General features: G+C 38.0%; 1 protein-coding gene across 1 annotated transcript; it reads right to left on the minus strand.

Annotated features, from left to right (window-relative positions):
• Window positions 1-12,132: 12,132 nt before the first annotated feature.
• LOC108665718 lies at window positions 12,133-20,463 on the minus strand. Its single transcript, XM_018152509.2, has 9 exons — window positions 20,227-20,463; window positions 19,811-19,843; window positions 19,097-19,304; window positions 17,588-17,728; window positions 17,215-17,466; window positions 16,672-16,938; window positions 15,912-16,181; window positions 15,071-15,244; window positions 12,133-12,748 (listed from the first exon to the last, which is right to left on the minus strand). Exons 1-9 carry the CDS (start codon window positions 20,257-20,259, stop codon window positions 12,516-12,518), a joined length of 1,611 nt encoding a protein of 536 aa, XP_018007998.1. The 5' UTR covers window positions 20,260-20,463; the 3' UTR covers window positions 12,133-12,515.
• Window positions 20,464-25,207: the final 4,744 nt, after the last annotated feature.

The following is a 25,207-nucleotide window of genomic DNA, read 5'->3' on the forward strand; positions in this document are numbered from 1 at the left end:
TGTAGTGATCTCAAAAACCTGCATTTGATATCATCTATATACCAAATACATAGATGACCGTCTATACCCATTTCGGAATTTACAGTTATCTCAACAAACATGACATTATCTAACAACCATATCGTTTCTTTATGGCACTTTATTTTCATTTGAGTATTAGCAGTTGACTCGCACGTGACCTTCTTCTAAACATTCCTTTATTGTGCGGTGTATCACCTTACCATAGCGTCGCCTCGCTGTGTAGCCTGCAAAGCAAACTAAAGGATAGGCATTTGATGGAAATTTTCTCTCACAATTTGAATGTACTTTAATAATGTATGTAAAATTGCACATAATTCATACAAAATGCATACAAAGAATCGCTCATACAAAAAATATGATAACTTTATTTTATTAACGGCCCAGTTTTAGGCGTAGAAGTAAATGAATATCTTAAAATTGAAAAATTTTCATTAATTATGATTATTTCTCAGACATAGAATAGAAGTGTCGGCACTGAAGAAATAGGCCCATGGTTCAATGCGCTTCAGTGCTCGATCAATGCAGTGCAACGGGTGCTATGTCAAGACCAGCCTAATGCAGAGATTCCGATATCATAAGTTTCTATATGATATGATAATCTAAAAACCAAGCTCATAATAATTAATTGCTAGCACATTGATGTTATCATGTATTTGAATATAGTAGATGTACCAGCGTGACCTACGTTGATAAGCATATAACGGTAACCTGCGCAGGTGCTTGGTAACCCTGCATTTGCGACGAAGTTTATATAAAAACGATTCAAATACACGTTAACATATATAAGATTATATTGCGACGAAGCTCGTATAAAAGCGATTCAAATACACGATAACATCTATAAGATTCTATTAGAATAGAGTAGAAGTGTCGGCATTGAAGAAATAGGCCCATGGCCTGTTGCCGATTCTTGAACTGACGCTTGATTGTGATAGCTGCTTGACTTATTGCCTAGCTGGTCCGTAAGGTGCTAGGCATTTCAAGACTGAACATATACGGAATATGCTTCTGCATAGCTTCGTCTAGTATTTTCTTGAAGGCGTTCATGCTCGGAGCGTCAACGACGCTATCAGGGAGGCTGTTCCACATGTCGGTGATTCAAAGCGAGAAGAAATGTTGTCGCATTGATGTGTTACAACGCAGTTTTTTTAATTTATTGCCGTATATCCACGATAACATCTATACGATTCTATTGCGACGAAGCTCGTATAAGAATGATTCAAATACATGATGACATCTAAACTATTCTAGTGCGGCGATATTTGTCCATCAGAAAAGGGGATGAAATGCGACAGTCTACTATCTAGTACTACTAGTTTTCGATACTAGTTTTTAAACACTGAAATAAGTGCATTAATAGGTTCATAAGTATAAATGAATGAAGTGCAATGCACAAGCTTATATGTGAGCATCACAAAATTAACAAAATTTTGTAGCTCCTCATTTGATTTTTCATATTTGTAGCTCGACAATCATTTTGAGACTCTGCAACAAAGGTTGCAATTGCCGTATTAACTACCAAGCATTTCCTAATATACTCTGATCATGCGCATCTACTGACTTTGAACTCGACACTCTTCCAATTTTGGTGTGAATTATTATGGAATTTTTGCAAGCGAGACAATCTTTTTTTTTAGCTCAATGAACATTTTGTGAAGGCATATCGCGCAGTCATCTCTGCAGTTTTCTAATACTCGGCGAAGACTTCCATCTCGGAGAGCTCCATGATGTAGATGTCGTAGACCCGTTCGACTATTTTGTAGATGGCGACGTAGCGGCTGCAGCGAGGAGGCGACACTTCGAACTCATACCACTTCTCCTCCATAGGCACTGGTCCGTCGATGGCCCCAACCACTTCGTACTGACTGAAGTCCATCGCAGTGGGAGGCAAAATGTTGCCAAGCCCAACCTGAGGTTGTAATTTATTCATAAAACAAACTCTAAAATCATCAGCAAACAATAGCTCGTATACGTGACGGACTATACTGTCAAACCAAACCTGTTTATGTTCAAATAATTATACATCTATATTCATACGCAAATAGAACATCATTTAGTAAATATGCATACATACGCAGACTTTAATTGTGAAAAATTATTTATTATAGATGGATTTGAATTTACCCGAAGATCAGTTACTCGCTGCGGCCATGCTCCAACGAATGGCAGCACCCGAACTTTCGTCACCAGCACGGTACTCATTAAATCAATAATCAACCAAGGTTTCGGATAAGCTCCTGTGGCGTCCGAGTGGAATGTTGTTTGGTTGTTGCCGTCCACAGCGTTGCCTGGCACACTGGGCACCGTGTGAGACATGACAGGGCGTGTGGCAGGTACATAGTTAACACACTTGAATTGTGATTAAAACGACTGGTAAATTCAATGAAGGTTAAATTAGTGAATAAGTGGTTCAGCGAATGAATACAAGTTTGTTTGAACTTATGCCTGAACTGACAAGATGAATAGGAATAAAGACATCAAGCGTGTATAAATTAATGGTCATCCATGATCGTACGAACCGATTGCTGTAGTTGGGCACGGCAGTGACGGGCTTGGCGCGCGCCACCTCCCCTGAAGTTTTGACCTCCGTCAGATCAGGGCGGAATATGGCGACCTGGCTCCCAGGTAACGCCACGTATGATGTCATGCACACGCCTCAAGAAAAATTTAGTGTGTGAGGTGCTAAGAAATTATTCATGCATTCTTACAGCAAAATATCACATAAAAATTATTTTATTGTTTAAAAATTATTTTATTACTAGGTGCGCATAAATTCCCAATTTCGTTTGACCAGTGGTTAGACTAATGATAAAATTTCTAATGACACGAACGAATAAAGACAAGTAAGAAAATTTATATTAACGCTAAAACTAAGATGCGTCATCGATCAAACTAGCCTACTCGTATACATAAGTTTGCTGTTATGATATGATATCTTACATCCAATCTGCCTCTCGCTTTGTCAAGAATTCAACCGAAAGAGTAGCTATCTCTCGCTGCATCAACAACCATATGAATCTAGGCAAAGCCTTTTAAAAATATAACTACAAATAAATCTGGTGGTGAACAAAGAACTCTAAAAATATTTGGTGATTTGTTATGACAAATTTCAATGTTTATATTCAAAGAATGTTAAAAGCAGCATAGAACAAGAATGAGTTGAAAAGAAAACGAAGCGGTGGCATAACCATACTAATGAAACCCGCCTTAGTTGATGCTCGGGGTGGCCAAACATACCCCATTTCGATAGTATTGCCTTAAGGCTTAAATGGTTTTAAAACCGGCGAGAGTTCATCTACTTTGCTAGGTCTCGGAGCTAAAACTATTAGTTGACTAATCTAACAGTGCTTAACTAAATAAATAATAATTATTACTTATTTAGTTAAGCACTGTTAGATTAGTCAACTAACAGCGGCTACTAGGGGTCCTTCGCCCATTTCCTCTTCGATCAAACTGCCGGAGTTCCAGGTTTAATTCATGCCTCATCCCACAAATATAAACCCAGCGTGCCCTACCTCCTCAGTTCACTCTGCCTCCCCACCTTCCAGCAGCCAATCACCGGAAGGGTTAGGTCCGGGAAGATTTGCTTAAGCATTGAGTCGGTATGAGCGCGCAGATACGTGCACACTCAGCTTCGAATCTCAGTGTCTAAGCTTCGAATCACCAACATGTGGAACAGCCTCCCCGATGACATCGTTGGCGCTCCAAGTATGAACGAGTTAAAGAACAGACTAGATGAAGCTATGGAATAATATATGTTCACATTTGAAATGCCTAGCACCATATCGAACCCGGTGAAAGTCGAGTAGCTATTTCTAACTATCATCAGTCTTGAAAAGATCCGGTCAAATGACACGATTTTAGATCTTCTGTGAACAAGTCACGAAAAGTTCAAGAATCGGCGACAGGCCACATCAGGCACCAGCCATTATTAAATTATTAAATGCACGAACTAGTTCTCTTGAACGGAGAAAAGGACGGAGAAAAATACAGAAAATGACGGAGAAACATACAAAATTGAGTTGAGTTGGTACAGTAAAGTTCCCTCGAAAATTCCGGCTTGAGGAATAGCTGAGCTGCAGCAGCCGAGGGAAATGCAAGAGCTAGACAAACACAAGTTAAAAACCGAAATCAAGTTGAGTAAAAATTGTACAAATTGTTAGATTGTTCAAAATTGTTACAGACTTGAGAGCAAGCGGCTTTCAGAGAGCGGCGATCACAGCGGCTAGGAAGAGGTAGGCGCGAGAACAAAGGCTTATTGTCCCGCGTGGGCCAGGGCGTGGGCGTTACGCTCGCGCGGCAACCCTCACTGACTCTACAAGTCCGCGTTATTTAAAAATGAAAACACTTTCACTTGTTTGGCTTGTTCATTCTATTTGCACTCACTTTTGCTGACTTCACTGAACTGAACTGAAATTTGGTTATTCTCTGGCACGGATCATAAAAAAAATGCGAAAAGAGTTCCGAAAAGGCACAGTAAAAAGTTAAAAATTTAGAAATTTGGGACCACGAGCACGAGCGTCCGCTCTCGACCACGGTTTAACGGAGATTTGATTTTAAAACATTGATGGCAAAAAGAATGTTTTATCCAGTCCGGTATTGGTCTAAGAAATTTCGCCTTAAACGCTTTTTATCGGAAACAATCAAACTACTGGCAATTATTTTGGATCGCTGATAGGCGGTTGCTGCGCTGCATTAGATAGGATACAATGTGCTCCATGTATGCCGACGACACAAAAGTTTATAATACAGTGAAGGATGCGTTAAATAAAGCGCAATTGCAAGATGATCTTGACAGTTTAGTTAACATAGGCTGATACGTGATAGCTGCGGATTAATGCTGACAGGTGCAAAGTACTTCACCTCGGGAAGAACAATGAACAGCAAGATTACAGTATGAGAAGACATGGTTGCAACGAGAGAAAAATGATTGAAAAGTCTAGTGTGGAAAAAGATCTCGGAGATTATGTCGACAAGGAGCTGAAATTTTCTAAGCATGTTGAAACGCAAGCTAACACATCCAACAAACTTCTTGGACTAATCAGACGCTCATACGAGTTCCTAGATGCAGAAACGATGAAGCAGTTGTTTGTTGCTGTCGTGCGCCCGAATACAGAGTTTGGAAACGTTGTGTGGTCACCGAGATTTGAAAAGTATAAAATATTGCTAGAGAATGTTCAAAGACGTGCAACAAGGATAATTCCAGGCTTGAAGGGCAAGTCCTATGAAGAAAGATTAGAGATTATGAAGCTTCCAAGTCTCAGTTATCGACGTCTGCGTGGGGACCTCATTGAAGTGTACAAGATTACTCATGTTTTATACAAGGTCCTCGAAGGATTACTAGAATTTGAAACAAGAACCAACGCGAGAGGCCACGGCTATAAACTCAAAAAACCGCGGTGCAACTTATCCACGCGACAACATTTCTTCTCGCTTCGAGTCACCGACATGTGGAACAGCCTTCCTGTAAACATCGTTGGCGCTCCGAGTATGAACACCATATCGAACCTGGTGAAAGTCTAGTAGCTATTTCAAACTATCGTCAGTCCTGAAAAGAACCGGTCAAATGACACGATTTTAGATCTTCTCTGAACATTTCACGAAAAGTACAAGAATCGGCGACAGGCCACATCAGGCCTACTCTTCAGTGCCGACATCACTATGTTATGTTATGTTATAATACTGAGACTTGAAAATCCAGTTATCTAGTCTTTGTATCCATTATAAAATAATTATTTAATTAAAGTAGTGTTCCCTTTCGGAATAAGTCCTTTTTCAAACCACCATTTATTCAACTATAAAAATTCAAGACCTCTAATTTTACTCACTTTTGCTATTCTGAGGAAACTTCAATGTTTGGTTTAATTTATTTTTCATTTTCGGCCAACTTAAAGCTTAAGCAATTTTGAAATTTTATACTGTCCCTATTTTGGATTCTATATTTGACTGAAGTAGCATCTCGCTTCAGTGTCTCAGGTAGGGCTGGTGGGCCAATTGATAATACGTCAAAACTCAAAGCTCTAAACCATTAAGAAATGGTATTTATCTAAATTATTATTCCCAAATAAATCTTAATTGTTAGTATTTAATAATAATAGCACTTTTAGCATGATACGATTGATAGGGTAACAATGCTGAATGCTGCACAAAATGGAAGGGTGCATGGATTCAGTTTGTTTTAGAGCATCCGACATGTTGACCTAAAATGTGATTACAGTATTCAAAATACCAGAGTAGAAATATCTAGAAATCAGCAATGGGATAATTATGAAGATAAGATACAAATTATGTGATAATTGCTGAAGTTTTGGCAAATGAAATTCATGCAAACAAAATCCATCAAGCAAGTTAAGTTAGTTTTTAAAAATTCTGTTTAATTTTTATTCACGGCACAGGTATATCTGTAAAAGACTGTAATAATATTTGATTTGTATATTCATTGCTGTTCCACAAATAAATATTAATTCCATCATTTTTGTGCTCCCAATCATTTCAGAAACACATAAGCACGATTTTATTCATCTGAATTATCCCCAGCTCTCCAGTTTCTCAAGTACCTCATTGAGGACATTTCATTTCTTGCATAAAAAACTGCATTTGATGCATCTCTCCACAAGTCTGCATTGTTAATTTATGTCGTAACATTTATTGTATCATTACTAGCCACAGAATCATTGCTGTTACTGTCATTTATCCCTCATTTCAATTTCAAAAAGAACTAATTAATAAAATTATTTGTCAATTAGGCAAATAATTTTTCAATTTTACATAAAAAATCATCGAGGACTGGTACATAATGAAAAGGAAATGCACCTAGGGCCGAATTAAGAAGGAAACAGCAGCATTTCTGCGTAAAAGTCCAGACATTATAGTAGTGCTTAAACCATCCAAGAGTCTGGAAGAGTCTTCTTAAACAATTAAGCGAATATTGATTGACTTGTACAATTCAAGTTTTTAGCTTATTTCATGCAATGCTCTATCCATAGAATAATTTTTTACTTGAAAACTTGGTGTATTGCATCGTGATTGTATTTTCTAGCTATGCTTGCTGAATTAAACCTTTCTAACAGTATAGTCAGTTTCATAATTAAATTACGAATTTTGTACTTAATTAAATTACAATTTTTGTACTTTGGCATTTGAGCTAGCATAATCATTTACAAGACAATAATTATTTTCCAGCTAAATCACCTTCAGACTCAGCCTTGGGAGTGGAGACAGAAGATCCCTCACTAGAATTATTGCAGTACTACTTGAAATGCCGGAATGAAGTAGGTAATATTGGACATGGTAATATTGAACACGTAATATGCGTAGGTGTTAAGAATGCTAAGAATGCGGGTCGAAGCGATATAGCAAGTATGTAAGACGCCTTTGTTTCGAGACCGTGGGAAGGCCGAAGGAGTTAGTTTACATTGAACGTTGGCGAGCTCAGCGCGAGGGACATTCCAGTCGAGGAATGTGGCGTCACTTCGAGGGTTTGGCTTAACTGTGCGCGACACTAGCGTATATAAGGACCTTAAAATTCGCGCCAAAGGTTGGTTCTACGGAGGTGACCGTCACGCAAGCACGGTCTGCAGTCAGCGGACGTAACGGCCGCGGCCGTGAGGCCGCCGGTGTTGCCATTTTCGAACATTGACGGTCGCGAGAAACCTAGACTTATCGAGGCAGCTACGAGTTCTGTAAGCATGTCTAAAATCTACAAAGTACGGCCGACATCAACGGTACGGCTGCTACTCGGCCGTGAGGCAATGCGAGAGGCCACGAGACGTTCTCCAGTTATAAGGTCGGCAATGGGAAGACTCAAGTTTTCAAGCACCGAGCTCTACACCAGGAATTATCTTTAGTACGGTCATCAATACGAGACGGTCACTATTCGTATTAGAAGAAGCGGTACGGTCACAGTCATCTTCAATCGCCGAAGCACCTCATTGAGCCCGAAGTAACATCATCGACGAGTAAGACTACGCCACTATTCTGAAGTACAGTCGTTGTAAAACAACCTACGGCCAGACTGACCGTGAGGCATCTGTAACAGCGAGACACGACGGTTATGAAGAACAGCGATCGCGAGGACGCGCGGCTACAGCGGCAGTACGACCACTTGGAATACGGCTGCAAACGCGCGGCTACAGCTGCGGTACGGTCGCTGAGCATAAGGCCGCAAACGCGTGTGCAAGTTACGGTCGTTTACAACAGCCGTACGGTTCAACGGGACTGCAATGTATCAACATTTTCCGGTAAAATTAGATGATTTTAATGATGTAAACTGATAGGTTTTGGATTTTTTATTGTGTTCAGATTACATTTTTCATGTACCAGAGATTTTTCTTAACGCAGGATGTGAAACTTGCATTTTTCAATTTAATATGAAATGTATTAGTGTTTCATTACAACCCAACCCTCTCTTTGTACTATTTTTGCCGTAACCTTTCCAAAAGAGAACCTTTTCATACGTGCCTATCAAGCGCCACTCGGCGACGACCTGACAAAACGATAAGTAATGAATATCTTGAACCTGAAGCTGAACGTAACGTAAAATTGGTGGAGTAATCACTCTGAGTGTCCAACTTTAAAATATACGAGAAACTATTATTATTATATATTTTTTCTTAGTCTAATCATGCCTAGCACCATATCGAACCCGGTGGAAGTCTAGTAGCTATTTTAAACTATCGGCAGTCATGGATAGGTTCGGTCAAATGACACGATTTTAGATCTTCTGTGAACAAGGCACTAAAAGTAAAAGAATCGGCGACAGGCCACTTCAGGCCTACACTTCAGCACCGACATCACTATGTTATGTTATGTGGAAATACCTGTGCGAGAGCCATTGTACGGCCGTTAACACCTTGGTCTTCTGTCTTTTAGTTCATTTCCAGTTGCATTGTATGTTTCTTCTGTTGTACTTTTGAAGTGCATTTTAGATTATTAATTAAGTTCTTAGCTATTTATGGGCGTCTCACTTGAGCTGATTTGGGACGAGTTCTATTCAGTGTTACGGTGAAGATTATCTCATAGCGATACTCGTAGACCATTTTGTTTCTGATCTGTTCTTTATAATTTTATAGAATTGATTTCACTTGTAACCCACCGTGCAGAATTGAAATCACCATGCACTTAAAAAATAATTTTAAATAGCAATAGTAACATTGTGAATAACATTATTCTACCCATATTTATGTAAAATACGACCTATTTTCTACCATTGATCATGGAGCAGCTATCAATTTACATCATGTTTACCCAGCACGGATGGACATTGTCTTAGGAAGACGCCATGAGATGATGTTCGTTATTAGATCACTTTAATAAGTTACAATCAGCATAAATTTCAATTTCAGTCATGAATAAATATTAGACCCGATTTCTCTCCTTCTTTATTATGCCTTTTATAAAAACCTGATTATATAGTACGAACCTGCTAAAGAAAATGCTATACAAATACAAGAACGGGTGAACCGCTTCCTCCCGGGAAATGTTCCCAGCGTTTAATTTAACGTTAAGTTACCGGCCACAGTAATGCCAAAGGGAACTTTTTTTTACGGTGGTTTTCCTAACAGTGTGGGTTCCGGGTGGGGATAACTGGGGTAGAACCCCATCATGCGTAGGCGTCGGTTGGTGTACAATGTACATCGTCCAGAACAAAATTGCATGGCTTCGACTAAGCTGGCGTTATTCTACCAAGTATTACTTTGATTAACTTTGTAATCCTGCAATCTCTTTCTCTTCCCTAGTGAGAATCTCACTTTTGTTCACTGTTGATTACTGAATATAGTTATTAACTTATTAATGACCTTTATAAACTGTATTGCGAGTTGTACTCAAATAAAGTGCCTTATAAAGCGGTCTTCTTTTAACCACACCGCAAATAATAACTATCACGAGGCGTTTATAAAACCTTAATTAGTCTCGCTAATTCACCAGCATCATTGCATCATAATGATCTCATACTTGCGAGTAATTAAGTTTTTATAACGACTCTCTAATATTAAAAAGTCGCAGGGGTGTTGCCTCCATGAAGACCATACCGACTGGAGCAGTGGCTTCTGGCTTACGACGCCAATGGTTCTAAGCACTTGACTTCATAAGCTATACTCTACTCAGTAGCAAGCTTGTGCACGGAAAGTCTGTGAAAGGGATGATATTTTCAATGGGGAATGAGGACTTTAAATGAAAGTGATGACTACTTTAAATGAAAGTGATGATAACTTAGATGTTCTTTTATCATTGCCTCAATCTCCCTCTCCCATACCGGCACACATAACCTGCAATTCACTTGAATGTAGAATCTCACTGTACATTTATTATTCATTTATGACAAGCCGCTAGCACCTATAATCTAACATTATAAGTTAACTTATCGCCACTAATGGGATTTGTCGGAGAATGCTGATGAACATGTAAAGCAAGTATTTCTTTTTCACTGCCAATCTACAACGGTGGGCTTCAAGTAGAAATATGCTGATATTTAATTGCTAATGAAGTGGCTTACAAACATTATAGATACGAACAGGTAAAATAACACCGATTGAACGTAGTAAAAGTGGTGGATTTTGTCTGTAAAATAAACTGTACGACATAAGTGATCTTTTTATCTGAAACTAAATCATTCAGCCCCTAGAAACTGAAGTTCAGTCTTATCTTGGTCTGGAATAATAATGTCATTGTAGAATAGTCAGGAAACAAACATCATTTATCGCGTTGTTACAGGCTGCGTGCTTCTCCGTATAGCCAAAAATGCGAATTTGCAATTCTAGTTCGCAATTTTTACCTCATCATGAAGACATGGAATAGGGTTGAACTAAAGGTTTTGATTCATTAAAATTTTTATGTCGTGCTCCTCGAGAAGAATTTGTGTCGCACTGTAATGAATCCCAGGCTATCCTATCAGCCCGTTGCTCTATCACGTACGTGGTTGCTATACTTGAATTACTGCAGTTGCCAACACTTGACTAAAATTGTTGAGCTCATACTTGAGGCGGCAGAAAGCCGAGTGACTCAAGCATTGCAACAAACGCGACTAGTTCTATAGTGAAAAGTACGATAAGTTGAAAGACAATGTCACTGAGACACACAATTTTGCCGCATCTGCAGACCCAGCTTTTCACATCAAGACATAAATTGGAGGTTATTTGCTGACACTAACTTGAATACGAACGATGAATTTTTAGACGGCCGGAATCGAACAGAAACGAAACTTCTCTGAATTGTGAGGCAGGTTGGTCCATAAAGCATGTCTATAATTAACAAGCGTTCCATCTGACATTCCATGCATTTTAGTCACTCAGTGGTCCGACAGTCTCTCTGAATACAGACCGTCACCTATTTTTGCGGACGTTTTTAATGCCACAATGGAGAAGACGGCGTGTCCACCGCTAAACTCCATGGTATCAACAAGACGGAGGGATAAGCCATACATCAATAACAGCTGTCTATTTTTTACGCCAGAGCTTCCCCGGACGTCACGTTTTGTTATGAGGAGATTCGGAGTGGCATCGTTTGTCACTGAACCTGCAATCTTGTGACTACTTTTAATAGGGCTACGTAGAAAAAACGAGTTTACCGAAACCAACCTTGTAGACATAAGTCCTGAATGACAAAAAATCAAAGTGAATTTGAGGGCTTCCGCGTGACATGCTGAGCATGAACGTAGATTGTAGACAAATACTGTAGAATGTAGACAGCGTCTACTGAATGCATGGATAAAATGGACGCCGAATGCATTTTTCCTAACTTGAGATTTTGCATGCCTACAGTAAGCCATTGTAGCTGCAATCGAATAATGCATCTAAAAGCTAGGTATAGAAGTGGTAAGTCGACAATCCCGATGATGGATGTTGGTCTCCTTTTTCTCATTGATGAGAGATGGCATGACTGTGGTCATGAAAATAATTATTTTTACCTACCCGCCACCGATAGAGTGCACTTGTATAGAGCGTGGCTGTAACACTAAAAAGCAGTGGGGACTTCTCTTTCAAAACTGAAATAATTTGTATTTTCCCTCAAACTCTGATATAAAGCAATAAAGTAAATAAATAATCTCTGAAATGCCACATTAACTAAATAAATATCAACATTGATATAAAAGGATAAAGAAACCAAATATAATTAAGACTCGGCCACTTCAATTATAATTTCGCTACTGAAACTGTGTTGGTGGGTAGAAGATAATTCCGCAAATTGTTCAGACTTGGCATTCACGTGGAGAAGAAGTGAATAATATGTAGTTATTAGGTGTTGTTTGTAGAAACAATTTCTAAAGTTTAACTAAGAAGGCATAGAGCGGATATTGTCACTGCGTTTTGAATGACAACAGATTCCAATATTTAGACGGATATTTTCATTCATTTTCTAAGAAAGGGTTGAAAGCATACAAACGTTCCTGCTACGTTCCGGTAGATCGGCTAAATTTCAATATGCTCTAAATTAGCCGGAATTTCCTATTTTCCCAATGAGCAATTGCGAGCTTTGTGGCCGGCATCCCAATAATTTTATATAATGCACACTGTTCCCGCCACTACAGACGTGCAGGGAACATTCTTCAGTCCGAAGCTTGCAGTGTTAGGATTGTGGTAAGCGCACGGGTTGTTGGGCTGGGAAACGGAAGTAGGGTACGTCGCCTGCCAGACAGGGGGGACAGCGGGCACATTTTGGGCTGGCGTGCACGAGCTACTCGGCCAGTCCCAGGTCCAAGAACTGGTATATTTCACACCAATCCAATAGGCTGAAAAGATAAAACAAAATAAATATGATAAGATAAAATCTAAGATGTAGATATGGGAATGTGAACAAAAAGATGCAGGTACTAATAAAAATTTTAGTTTTTAATAACACTCACTATAATGTTTTTGTTATGTAATCACAACAACAGAAAAAAGGTTGATACTGTAGGAAACAGTACAATATAAACATCAAGCGTCATAATCTGCTGTTGAGTGTGATAATTACCCGATGAAATTTGAAACCACTGTTTCCGTTATCAAATCGTTCCCCATGCCGACATGATTGCCTTTAAACTCATAAAATTTGAATAGAAAAACATTTAAAACGTTCGCGTAACTAAAAACCCTGTCTAGATCCCGTTACAAAATTTGAAAAACAACAATTCATAAGTTTTAATAAATATTTAGTTATGACAAACATTTGGTGATAGCAAACATTTAGTAATAGCAAACATTTAGTAATAGCAAACATTTAGTAATTGCAGACATTTAGTAATAGCAAAAATTTAGTTATAGCAAACATTTAGTTATAGCAAACATTTAGTAGTAGCAAACATTTAGTAATAGCAAACATTTAGTAGTAGCAAACATTTAGTAATAGCAAACATTTAGTAATAGCAAACATTTAGTAATAGCAAACATTTAGTAATAACAAACATTTAGTAATAGCAAACATTTAGTAATAGCAAACATTTAGTAATAGCAAATATAGTAATAGCAAACATTTAGTAATAGCAAACATTTAATTTTAGCAAACATTTTCTTATAGCAAACAGTTATAGCAAACTCTTAGTTACGGCAAACATTGAAATTGTAGAAGTTTAATTTCATGATTTATTAGCTGTTTGTTTAATGCTTCGTGCGTGTAAAGCTAGAAAAAAGATGTTGTTGAACAGCCACATGTATATTTACAACGATGGCATACAGACAAAACTCATTCACCGAAATATATAATAAATAATATTACTGGCCAATAAATAATATTACTAATATAAATATTATATATTCATGCGGCAATGCCCGGGATAGATAATGCATGAGATTATAGAATCCACTTATTATTATTTACTTATTTTATTTCCAAACTTATTAAACTTAATGATATTATTCATAAACTTACTAATATTATTATCGAACTTATTAATATTTTTCTCAAACCTAATAATATTATTCTCAAACATAGTAATATTATTCTTGAACTTGTCAATATTTTTCTCAAACTTAGTAATATTGTTCTCAAACTTATTAATCTTATTTTTAAACGTATCAATATAATTCTAGTACTTATTAAAATTATTTTCAAACTTATTGATATTATTCGTAAACTTATTATTATTATTATTATCAGACTTATTGATATTATTCACAAACTTATTAATATTATTTGCAAACGTATCGATATTATTCTCTAACTTAATAATATTATTCATAAACTTATTGATATAATTCTTAAACTTGTCTATATTATTCTTAACCTTACTTATATTATTGTTAAATTTTTCTTTTTTTCCCCGAAACTTGTCAGCCAGATCCCAGTTAGCGTGAACTTCATCAGAAGTAAAGCATATTAATTAGCATATTAATAGGCCTGTTCAAGCCCATAATCAACGTTGAACTCCAATTTATCTCCAATTACGAAATAAGTATGAACTTAAAGTAAATTTGTTCTATCATATTCCGATTTACTCATTACTGAAATCATCGTGCATCTACTGTGGCTCTAATCAATAAAGCTTGCTAAACCAATATAAATACATTTATAATCTGAGTAGATAAACTTGAACTCAACATTCAACTGTACAGGCGACGTGTAAATGCATAATAACAAGCCCTTTAGCCATATTAGGTTACTAAATCGATTCATAACGATAATCAAATATATTAGAAGGGATTTTAGATCATCTCATTGAAGAAGTCAAAATCAAGAAAAATAAACTCTAAACATTGTGAAATTTTAAAATTTAAGGTCGGCACATTTTTTTATTTTATGAATCCTAATTTATCGCTCTGCATTGTCATAAAAAAACCTTTATCCCTGTAAACCTTGAGAGGCAAGGAAGCCCTGCGAGAGCACCAGGAAGAATTTAGTCCAAAGTGTGATAGTTCACGCCACTCCTAAACCCATGTAAAAACTGAAAATTCTCTAAGTTTTGAAATTGATGCAATGAATCGCTAAAATACTCGCATATTCTACAATTGAAACGCAATTTGACACAAAAAATGGAGTGGAGGGAGTGTGCGGTGATTATATTGTCTTAGTATGCTCGATAGTAAACAAAGCTTGTGAAGCAGTCATAATTATTAATATTGGATCACAAACTCACAATTAGACGCCGGAATGTTGCGGTAGAGCAAGTACATTTCCCGAGAGTTGATCAGTCTCAAGCAGTTGCTCTCACATTTGGCTTTGGCCGCGGCTTGAGTGACATCCGTTCCTTCATATGCGTAGCACTTGCCCACAGCCGGAAATGGGGTGATGGTCATGCCATCTAAGAGATCTGGAGATACAAAATCATTTAATTTTTGCAACTAATTATTCATTTAAATTTTTATCTATTATTTTTGAGAACATCGTCGCACAAAAATCATACTGCTACCATTCAGATTTTACTAATATATTGGAACGGTGACGTACTCGTAATTCAAAGCTGAACTAGGATTGCCCCTCATTTTAAAAATGAAATTGAAGGTCTTGCTCCAGGTGCATTATCAAATATTCCCTTGTCACTTATAGGACCATTACAGTTATTTCAACAAAGAAAATAAATAGGTAGAAACGACTAAACTGTAACTTATGTTCAAACTTTTATTATGCGCAAGCGCATTTAGAGTTTCAGTAAACATAAGAAACAGAAGTAAACATACGAGGTTCCCTAATTAATAGGAGAACGAAGCTAATTTATTTTGATCTAAAATACTACGACAGTGAATTTTTTCCTGGAACTGCTCGATCAGAATATTTCACACTGTAGAAGATATGCAACAATTCATTGAATGAAATGAATATTTACGATAGTTCATAAATTATTCTCTTTCGAACTTTTTACTACAAATTTAAACTCACTAATTTGTACGATATTCTATTTTCTTTCAGCAGCGTTGCGCAGGTTTAGCAACTCGCATTTTTCCCAGTACAGATTAATAAGAGATTCATCAACTACTTACTATTGACGTTGGAGACGGTCTTGGTTTGCACCGGAGTGTATGGTTCGGTTGTCAGAAGAGTGACTGTGAACGAACTGAAGTCGTTCGTCTGTGAACAGCTGACGACGATGTCAAGGGACGAAGGATGATGGATGATGGGTGTTGCGGATGAGCTGGGCGTGCGGACCTCGATGCCGCTAACAAGTGAGCAAGGATCGTACATGTCCACATGTATTTTGAGTCCTTCGGCCATCGTTACATTGACAACCGTGGCAGCATTCAATACCAACACTGAAAAATATAGTGTTTGTTTTTATTTCATTAATGGATGTGGTTGTGGATGCACTAAATTTTGGATGTAACCGAGCTGAAAAAATAGAAGTTTTGACATGGTTTCGCATAGCCTGACAGGCGAGGTTAGGAATTACATTATACATAATGGGGCTGCGTAGAGGCCTGAGTGGAGGTATGGTCATAGTCATTCACATGGATAAGACTGCAAAGAAACTTGAAATTTTATCCAAGAAACGTACATTAAATAAGATAAAATATCAATATATAAAAAAATGAACTTATCATCTTGTATCATTTAAGATTATTATAAGTAGTGCTTTTCTGTCCCTGCAAGTTTTAAATTCATCCTGAATTCATCATTGCAGGGAGCGTCATTCAGGAAGGTCAAATCATAAATTTTGGACAACAACAAGCACCGCTGAAAATAAAAACTAGAACACGAAACGTATTCCAAAATATTATCCATAAACAAAACAAAAACATTCACATTTAGGAGTTGTCACGGTAGGAACAGAAATTGCAGGTCCGGCATCTGTCCCGTTCGGGTTCACAGGTTGCAGAGTGAAGGTGGAGTACGTGGTGCATGGCTGCACGGCGAACGATACCGATGCGTCTGGTTGCACATCAGGTTGGACGGAAGAACCGTCCTTCAACAAGTTGTAGGTGAAAACTCCCGGACATGTAGGTGTGAAGTGCACCACGAAGGACGTGGTGAAAACAAAGGTGTCGATGCTGAGATTGTCCACGTCTGGAACTGTAAAGTAATTCTGGTTATTCCAATTATCGTTTGACAGAGCATGGCGACTAAGAGCGCAACGCCATGTTGTACACAACGAAGCTCAGCAAGTCGGGAGCTTATAAAAAGGAATGGATCTTAACATGCACGCAATTACATTTTCATATTGTAACTATATATATTGCTCAAATGGGAAATTTAACATGTGAGGTTTCCTCAATATTATATCACAAGAATTTATTTCAATTTTGAGTTAATGTAGAAAATTTGATATGCTCATTGAAATAGTCTCACTATCAGGTGTGATGCAATCTGCGTTCACAGGCGCCCCTGATGTCTCTCCAAAGGAAGGTGTTAGGGTGAAAGTCATTGTTGTGCAGGGAGGTACATTGTATGAAATAACTTGGCCAGACATCACAATCCCAAGGTTTTCGCTTCCATAATTGAGAGTGAAGTTGAAGAACTTCGAGCATGGGGCAACGTAGTTGACGGTGAACGATTCTCCAAGTTTCGGGTCAGTGACAGTGAACGTCGTGATTGTAGGAGCTGAAACAGTGAAAATGAGGAATCGTGACAATATACGTTCTAATTTAGGTAGAAACATGCACTTTATAAACCAATTTATACCCATGGGTTTCATGTTTCACGAAGAAATGACATCACTTACTAGGCAAGGTGAAATTAGACAGCCTGACATCCGAGAAGTAGACGACCACACCCTGGCCTGAGCACGCCACTGTTGCCTCAGACACCCAATAGTTCGAAGCCCAACACTCATTTTGATCGTCAAAGTAAAACGAATTGAACGCTGAAAATAGTATATTAGTTAATTGCTTCACTTCACGAATCAAATATGTATGATTAAACCTCTTCTCTATAGCAAATGATGTTAGAGTTTGAATTGCATGGAATATTAATGCACTTGTATTAATCAACGTACACATTTTCAACATCCTAAGACAGGGACTATTTCATTTTAGGGAGGCATCAAGAAAGTTTATACACAATCGAGTTCATCGTGTTAGAAAAGTTCATATTTTAGAACTAATTGTAACGTGAATACGGAAATTAATCCTTAATTTATTTTGGTCGTCATATCATCGTCTTGATCCGTCTTTCGCGGGGAGATGATATAGTGTAGCTTCGTTGTCCGTGTCACATTCTGCACTGTAATTCCTTCGGGCGAGAGGAGCATTGCCAATGTCTTTTCTTCTGGCCATCATGAGATCGAATTAGCGCCAGAGACAACATCACGAATCTTTTTATAGCAAATGAAGACTCATTTTGCATTTGATTTGAAAAAAGAGGTTCTCAGTCCGTCACGGTTGGAATATTGGAGCTGGATGGTACGCGTGATGGAATACTTTGGCCATTTTCAATGATATTCCTCTTTTAAACTTGTCAGGTGGATGAACCAAATTTCATTTCCAGCTCCTGCATAAACGTGCCGATGAGGTAGATTTTGTCAATGCCTGTGATCCTGGGAATCGCTTCATCAAAGGTATTGTAAAACTGACATTTCACCTCAATAATTGAGTAGAGGGTTGGCAATACACGTTGAGAATGTTAACTGGACCATAAGATCTTAACAGCTCAAGGAAGACTAAGCCCTCAACATGCTTTATGGACTCTGTGGAGATGACTAGCATTTCTCTCACCGCTGTGGTAATATTGTCGGTTCGGAAACTTCACTTATCAATAGAAGGTGTAGATAGCTTCTCATTTAGTGCCGTTTTCAGACAGCCGGGTCTCCGTGAAAGTTCAAAGTCCGCTCCTGAATGTTCCTTACCAATGACAATGATGAATCAGGGCACTTTGTTCGGAAATTCCAACTGGCGCAACAAATATTTTTGATCTTTCTCCCACATATTTATGGTTTTAGCGTTTTGTTCTCTTTTTTTTTTTTTGAAAGGTACTTCTGGGTGGAGTTAAGCAGTGGACAGCTTAATGTGGAGTGCCTACTGTTGATCATGCAGCAACACCCTCTTTTCTTCGCAGCGCGAGATATAATGAACAAACTGAATAAAAATTGGCTTCAGCTAATTCGAAGGAGATACTGATGTTGAAGGTACACATTAAACCCGGAACTTATGATGCTGACCCCATCCACTTCCTGATCATCATAAACTGCACAATACGTTATCGTTCTTATCATAACGCACGGTTAACTCATTACCTTTAGAAGCCGCGATCTTTGCGCAGTCAGAGAACTTGGTGGTGTTGAGCTTCACAGCTATCGACGACATGCAAAGTTGATCATCAGCGCTCACAACTTGCCGCTTGTACACCACATCACCGGCAATGAAAGAGTGGAACTGGACGTTTACTGGAGTCATGGAGCACGTGTTGAACTCAGGAGGGTACGTCATTGATGGTACAATTATCTGAAAAGAATATCCGTTAGTTTTTTCATAGTTTACCTCAATGTGACCACATTGCAGTGTTGTATGTATTCTTCTAGAATAAAAAAAGGATTGCGCAATATAAATATTAATGATACAATTTATAGCAGTATTACGCGTTTGAGGGAAGCCTTATAGGGGTTCCATGATTTTTTTTCGGTGTTGATAGAATGTTTACTGCCTAACAAAAAAATAATTTGGCGGTAGGCGGCGCACGCATGCCGCCTCCTCGACACGGAGTAGCTCATTTAATTCACTTAATAAAGGAGGTTAGCAAAGGGTTCACTTACTATATGTCCTAAACTGATTGAAAGTACGAGTACTGTATATGTCGTCTAAAAATAGTATCTAGCAACAAATATTGTCATATTAATGCGTAACTCTAAAATTTAAGTTATGGTGTGAGAGATGAGGTTCTTTACGCTGTTACAGTAGTGCCGCATATGTTGGTCGTTATCATGAGGGTTAAATTTCACCGTACAACCTACCGTCGTTGATGGTACAGTTGAGCTGGACGCTCCCTGAAACAGAAATTAACGTCAGGATTACCGTATCGTTAAACTTCTAAACTAAACTCCTACGTAATTTGAGTGTTCTTATTTTACAATATTCACTCAAAATTCTAAACGTAATCGTTATTTCTTCAATTCTTAGTGCATACTCCAAGTTAAACAAATGCAAAGAGCTAAGAAGAAAATAAACACAAATACCTAGTCTGCAGGATTATTTCATGTGGGAAATATGCCACGGACCTTATAATTTTTTGATTAAGCATAACTGCAAATATTAAAATACTAGTATAGAAACACTTTTGACTTTTTTCAGTATTCGTACAGTACATGAAAGAAAAATGTGTATATTCCTTCATAGAAAGACAATTTGAATTAATTTGCGCTTCACTCACCCTGAGGAGGAGCATGTACAACAGTAGCAGCATCCTGCCTCAAACTATAGAAATAAATGCCTTGTTAAATTCAAGACAGATATCTAACTCTTCACTGAAAAAGAAAATGTCGCTTAGTTTTATCTTGATCTGTGCTATTTGTCGCCTGCATAATTTAAAACCCTCCACAAAACCAAACATATTAGAGGGTCTGCAACTTTTCCAGAATATATCTAGAATTATTACTACCACTCGTTTGATGGAATCGCAAATTAACACAAAATTTAAAGTAAATAAAAATCACAAAGGTTCATTAAAACTAATATAAAATGTTTCGGAGTCCAGCTACATCGTCAATTCGAACAATTCTAGAATGCAGATAAAATCGCAAGTTATTACAATTGAAATTCAACGAACCGAAATTAAAACTTAAATTTCCAACAAAAGGCAGAGCAAAAGAAAAAAACTGTATAACCTGTCTATTCGCAATTCAAGTGGATAGGAGATAAAAGCTGAATTCAAGCTAGGTCTTTGTTATAAAAAACAGAGGCCCAATTTTTTCTAGTAATAGTCCATAAAACAAACGAGACGTCAATGGGACCACATTAATCGGGAATTACCTCACAAAAATCTACTTTAATAGATACTTCAACATCCTTAAACCTCACAGGTTTCAATGGAATTTCCTACTCGTTATCGACTATAATAATATATAAATTCCAATTATGATAAGGACGAAAGAAATTTTGACGCTGTATCGCTCGATCAAAATTAAATCTCATGGAGACCGTTTGGCGAAAAGAGGGAATGATGAATATGATCTCCGTCTTAGTTAGTGTTTGTAAAGCCAAACCATTAAACAAATAGCGAACGAGGCGAGTGCTAGATTTTTTTCTCTTCACGCGCAATTGCAAATAGATATATAAATGATTTTTAATTCCCAGATAATTCTGAATCAATTATCAATCAATTGCCAAGAAAGTTCACCATCAGATTTCATATATTTCCCAATTTCTAGGGTAGCGCTCAGTCTTGATTTATCAAAATTATATTTTCGAGTTTGCATGTGTATGATTCAGCAAATTTTGGACTCAGAGGACTGCCCAAGTGCCCATGGCAACGCCTTTTATTTGCTGCCGTCCCACGTGCCACCTTCAGTCACGAGGGACTGAAGGTGGACAATGAAGGTCCCTCATGTGGACAATGATCCACATGAGGGAGGCCCTCAGCGCGCCATCACTCGCGCGGCAGTGGAAACTTGCATCAGCATCATCTTGTAGCGCCCCAAGCCTGCATCAGCATCATCTTGCTGCGCCCCAAGCCTGCATCAGCATCATCTTGCTGCGCCCCAAGCCTGCATCAGCATCATCTTGCATTATTTGCAATTTTGACTGTTATGGGCTCAGCGTCGTTATAAACGTCCCATTAAAACAACATTTGAACGGATTTTTATCGAGGAGCTGATGTGTAATTTCTTTCCGAGCAAGGCTGAAGCCGCACTAAAGTTTATAATCTCTTCAGATGTAAGTAAGGCCGTCGTAAAGTCCCACACAAAGGCTCGCAATACAAGCAAGGCTGTCGACCGTATTCCAGCAATGAGATTATCTCGCAGGCGTCGTCCGTAATTCCCCTTCAGAAGCAACTTATGCCTCGGATTCTTGCCAGCCAAGCAATGGACTGAAACGGGACTCGTTAGTTAAATTTTTACAAGCATATATATTGCCAGTACTTAGACGAGCTTTATTTTCATTATATGGAGATAAATATGGAGATAATAAAGTCAATTAGTTTTACCCAGATGAACCATGGTAATTAGTTTTGCATTTATATTGAGGTTTGCGTTCGTGGAATTGCAGAACTTTGTTATACTTTCCTAATTTTTTATATTATTTTAGTTTAATAGCCTTCGATCTTCGTATTACCTGGAAAGGAAATTACCTGAAAGTAAAACTATGTACAAACGGTCAATATGTGGCCTTTTTGTTAGAAAAACGTCCTCTTTGCCCTCTGCTCGCAAACATTTTAATTTTATCCCTTTACTAGTGAGGCCAAAACTCCGACTTGTTATCAGCAAAAATCTTTCCCAGAAATTATTTCCAATTTAATACGGTGTTGTGGACCACCAGGTTCGCAAGAACTGTTGTCAGGAATAATAGTCTTTTCTCGTCAAGATATACTTAAAATCCAACACCACAACACAAATATAAAATTGGGCAAGGTTACAAAGCACACGGAGACAATCTGGAACAAGACATATACAGGCCGAATAGAGGGATCCTTACTGTCCGCTCTCTAAAATCCGAATGAATCCGTTCGTACGACACCAGTCAGTAAAGCTACGATTCTTACTAAAACAATCTTACAACTTTTACATCCTAATTAAAATATATCATTTTCCTATACACTTTACATCAAGATATTACACATTGATCCTTAATAATTAACCTAGCCCTCTACAACGGAGATTCTGAAACTTTTTCCACGACCATTTGCAATTTTTATTAATTCGCAGTTGCTAGTATCACGTCAGTTCGCAATTACTGATTCCCATCAATCAATGTTGTAATCGATTTTGTATTCAAAATGATCATTAAAATCTTACAAATTCAGAACTTTCTTTGTGCATTTTATTTCATTTATGCATCAAAATTGCTTTTCCCTGCAAATCCAAAAGTGTTTGTTCCGAATTTCTACCTAAAATACAGAGATTGAACTTCAACAGAATTTAAGGAATTCAAACACAACGACGGCTGTTTTTTTATCGCAGTTTCGCCTGATAAAAACTTTTTTTTTAATGACCAGTTTTCATGGGATGCATGCCAGAGGCCAGCATTGCCCAAGACCAGCATATCTTTCATCCTCCTTTCCGTGCGTAAGCCTGCTAAAGGGCAGAGTAGACTAAGGGATTATATGTTAAAAGCCAATAGTACAAATCCTCTTCATGGAAATTAACCAGCGAGCTAATGAGAAGTAAGCCACCAATACAATCGCTCTACGCCGTATTGAAAACCGTCCAACAGCTCTATCCCATGCCGTCTAACCTCCTCACGATTTTCGGTAAGCAACTCCCTACGCCATACCGCTGTTGATACACAGCCAGCACTCCAGCCCGTCCGTTCGTCGCAGCTGTTTTCCCCCAGCATAACTCTACCTCCACGCTTACCCCGTCTCCCCGCCTTTTTTCACCGACTGCCGGACGGCTTTTCTTAGTTTCTGCTCACTTGACTGCATTACGCTATAAAAGAGGATCTATACGAGTTGCTCTTCGAGTGATTCATCTTCTAATGATAGATAGGCGAAATACTTTCACGATAACTTATCCATTTGATAGTTAATTTTGCTTTGAGTGGGGCAGCACATTGACTCTCCCTGAAACGTGTCTGAAACTTATTAAAAGAATGTAGTAAATTCTTATTGTTTCTTGCAGGGTTAGATGGGAAAGAAGAACTAATAATATTTATAATGCCAGTAAATTATAATCGGTATTTACTTGACAACTTCTGCTGCAACTTATGCGAGTTTCCACGATGTTTTTCATTTAGAAACTAGATGCATTTGATAATATCATTTGGATGCTAGGAATTATACTAATTTGCTGCAGAAGATGAATGTACGTCATTGAAGGATGGTTAAATTTTCTTCAATGATTAAAATTAATTAATCAAGTAAAACAAGTAAATAAATTTGCTAGTCAGCTTATGAATGCATCCTGATCGAGAAAATAGGTATTTTCAGAATTTAATCCTTACACGCAAAATGCCTAGAAGCTAGTACACGACGCAAAATGATGCGAGATTAAATCCGGCTTGGCTGAAGTGATCAATACGGAACACTGGGATTTAGCTATAAAACTCAAAGGGTTGATATATGGGGGAGCGCAGCCGTGCACCACCAATTTTGTGCACCAATAAGCCCTGAATCGAACGCCATGGATCTCTCCGGACATCCACCAATCAGCCGTGAACCACTCTGCTTTGTCTTCCTCCAGCCTCGCATAGAACCTGCCTTGCACCACCAGGCTACGGATCGAATATGACTTCCGGGCATCGATAAATTACGTAATTTCACGTTCACAGCATCTGAGGTTAGGTTTCAGATAGCATAGTTCTGTTCCAAAATTTATCGTCCTGCGACAAGTGGCCGTTCGGCCGAGGGCTGGTTCGACGCACGGCCTAGATACAGACGGCTTGAAGTGTTGAAGGCTACGTTCCGGAAGGCAGGAATCATTACATCCAAGGGGTTGGTGGTCTTCGGCAGGCGACCCGATATATGGGGGTCCAGATGTGGTCAGTTGATGAAAATAAAAGAAACATGATTTTTTCACTGTATATTAATTAGCGAAGACTGCCGCTTTCTCCGACTGCCGCTTTGGATTTGATATATAAATCAAATCCAATTCAAAGTGTTAAATCCAAATCCAATCTAGATTCAAAAGATTAACATTTCTGCAGTTATCATTGCTGATTGCCAGTTATATCAGCCATTCAACCGATTGTCAACTTACCTGCTTCAACGTTCAAGTATTTCTACCATCTTGCTTTAAACCTGTTTCTCTATCCCTTGGTTTGTATGAATGTCGTTTTGTTTATTTCTTTTTGCTCTATTAAATTCATTTATTCAAGCTTTTGGGAAGTTGGACTTAGTTTAAGTGTTATAATTCAAATTAATTCAAATTCAAACTGTTGTAAATTTATTCATGATTTATTTCAAATCAACCTATTCAATTTTTTTAGCAGTCTTTGCTCTAGAAGGATGTTTCTTTATGACGTCACTTGCAAAGATCACTGTTTAAACCTTAGTCTTAAGTCTTTATCTCAAATTTTCTAAAGCATCAAAACCTTCTACTGTTCTAGCTATTATTCTCGTCCAACTTCCCACCCCTTAATCCGCTATTATCCTGCAATTATTCTTCCTTCAAAAAGTGATCACCACAATGGGCATTTAAACCTCGGGTTTGTTGTGTGTTTTTTTCTATACAAATGAATGACATTTTGATCATTTA

Source organism: Hyalella azteca, unplaced genomic scaffold, assembly GCF_000764305.2.
Source record: "Hyalella azteca isolate HAZT.00-mixed unplaced genomic scaffold, Hazt_2.0.2 contig261, whole genome shotgun sequence".
NCBI lineage: Eukaryota > Metazoa > Arthropoda > Malacostraca > Amphipoda > Hyalellidae > Hyalella > Hyalella azteca.

Excerpts from the sequence above, each read along its gene's own strand:
- LOC108665718 (XM_018152509.2), bottom strand. The coding sequence starts at position 20,259 with ATGCTGCTACTGTTGTACATGCTCCTCCTCAGG. Across the intron at positions 19,305-19,810 it reads CAACTGTACCATCAACGACG|ATAATTGTACCATCAATGAC; the intron begins GTAGGTTGTACG and ends TATTCTTTTCAG. Across the intron at positions 12,749-15,070 it reads CAACATTCCGGCGTCTAATT|CCTATTGGATTGGTGTGAAA; the intron begins GTGAGTTTGTGA and ends TTATCTTTTCAG.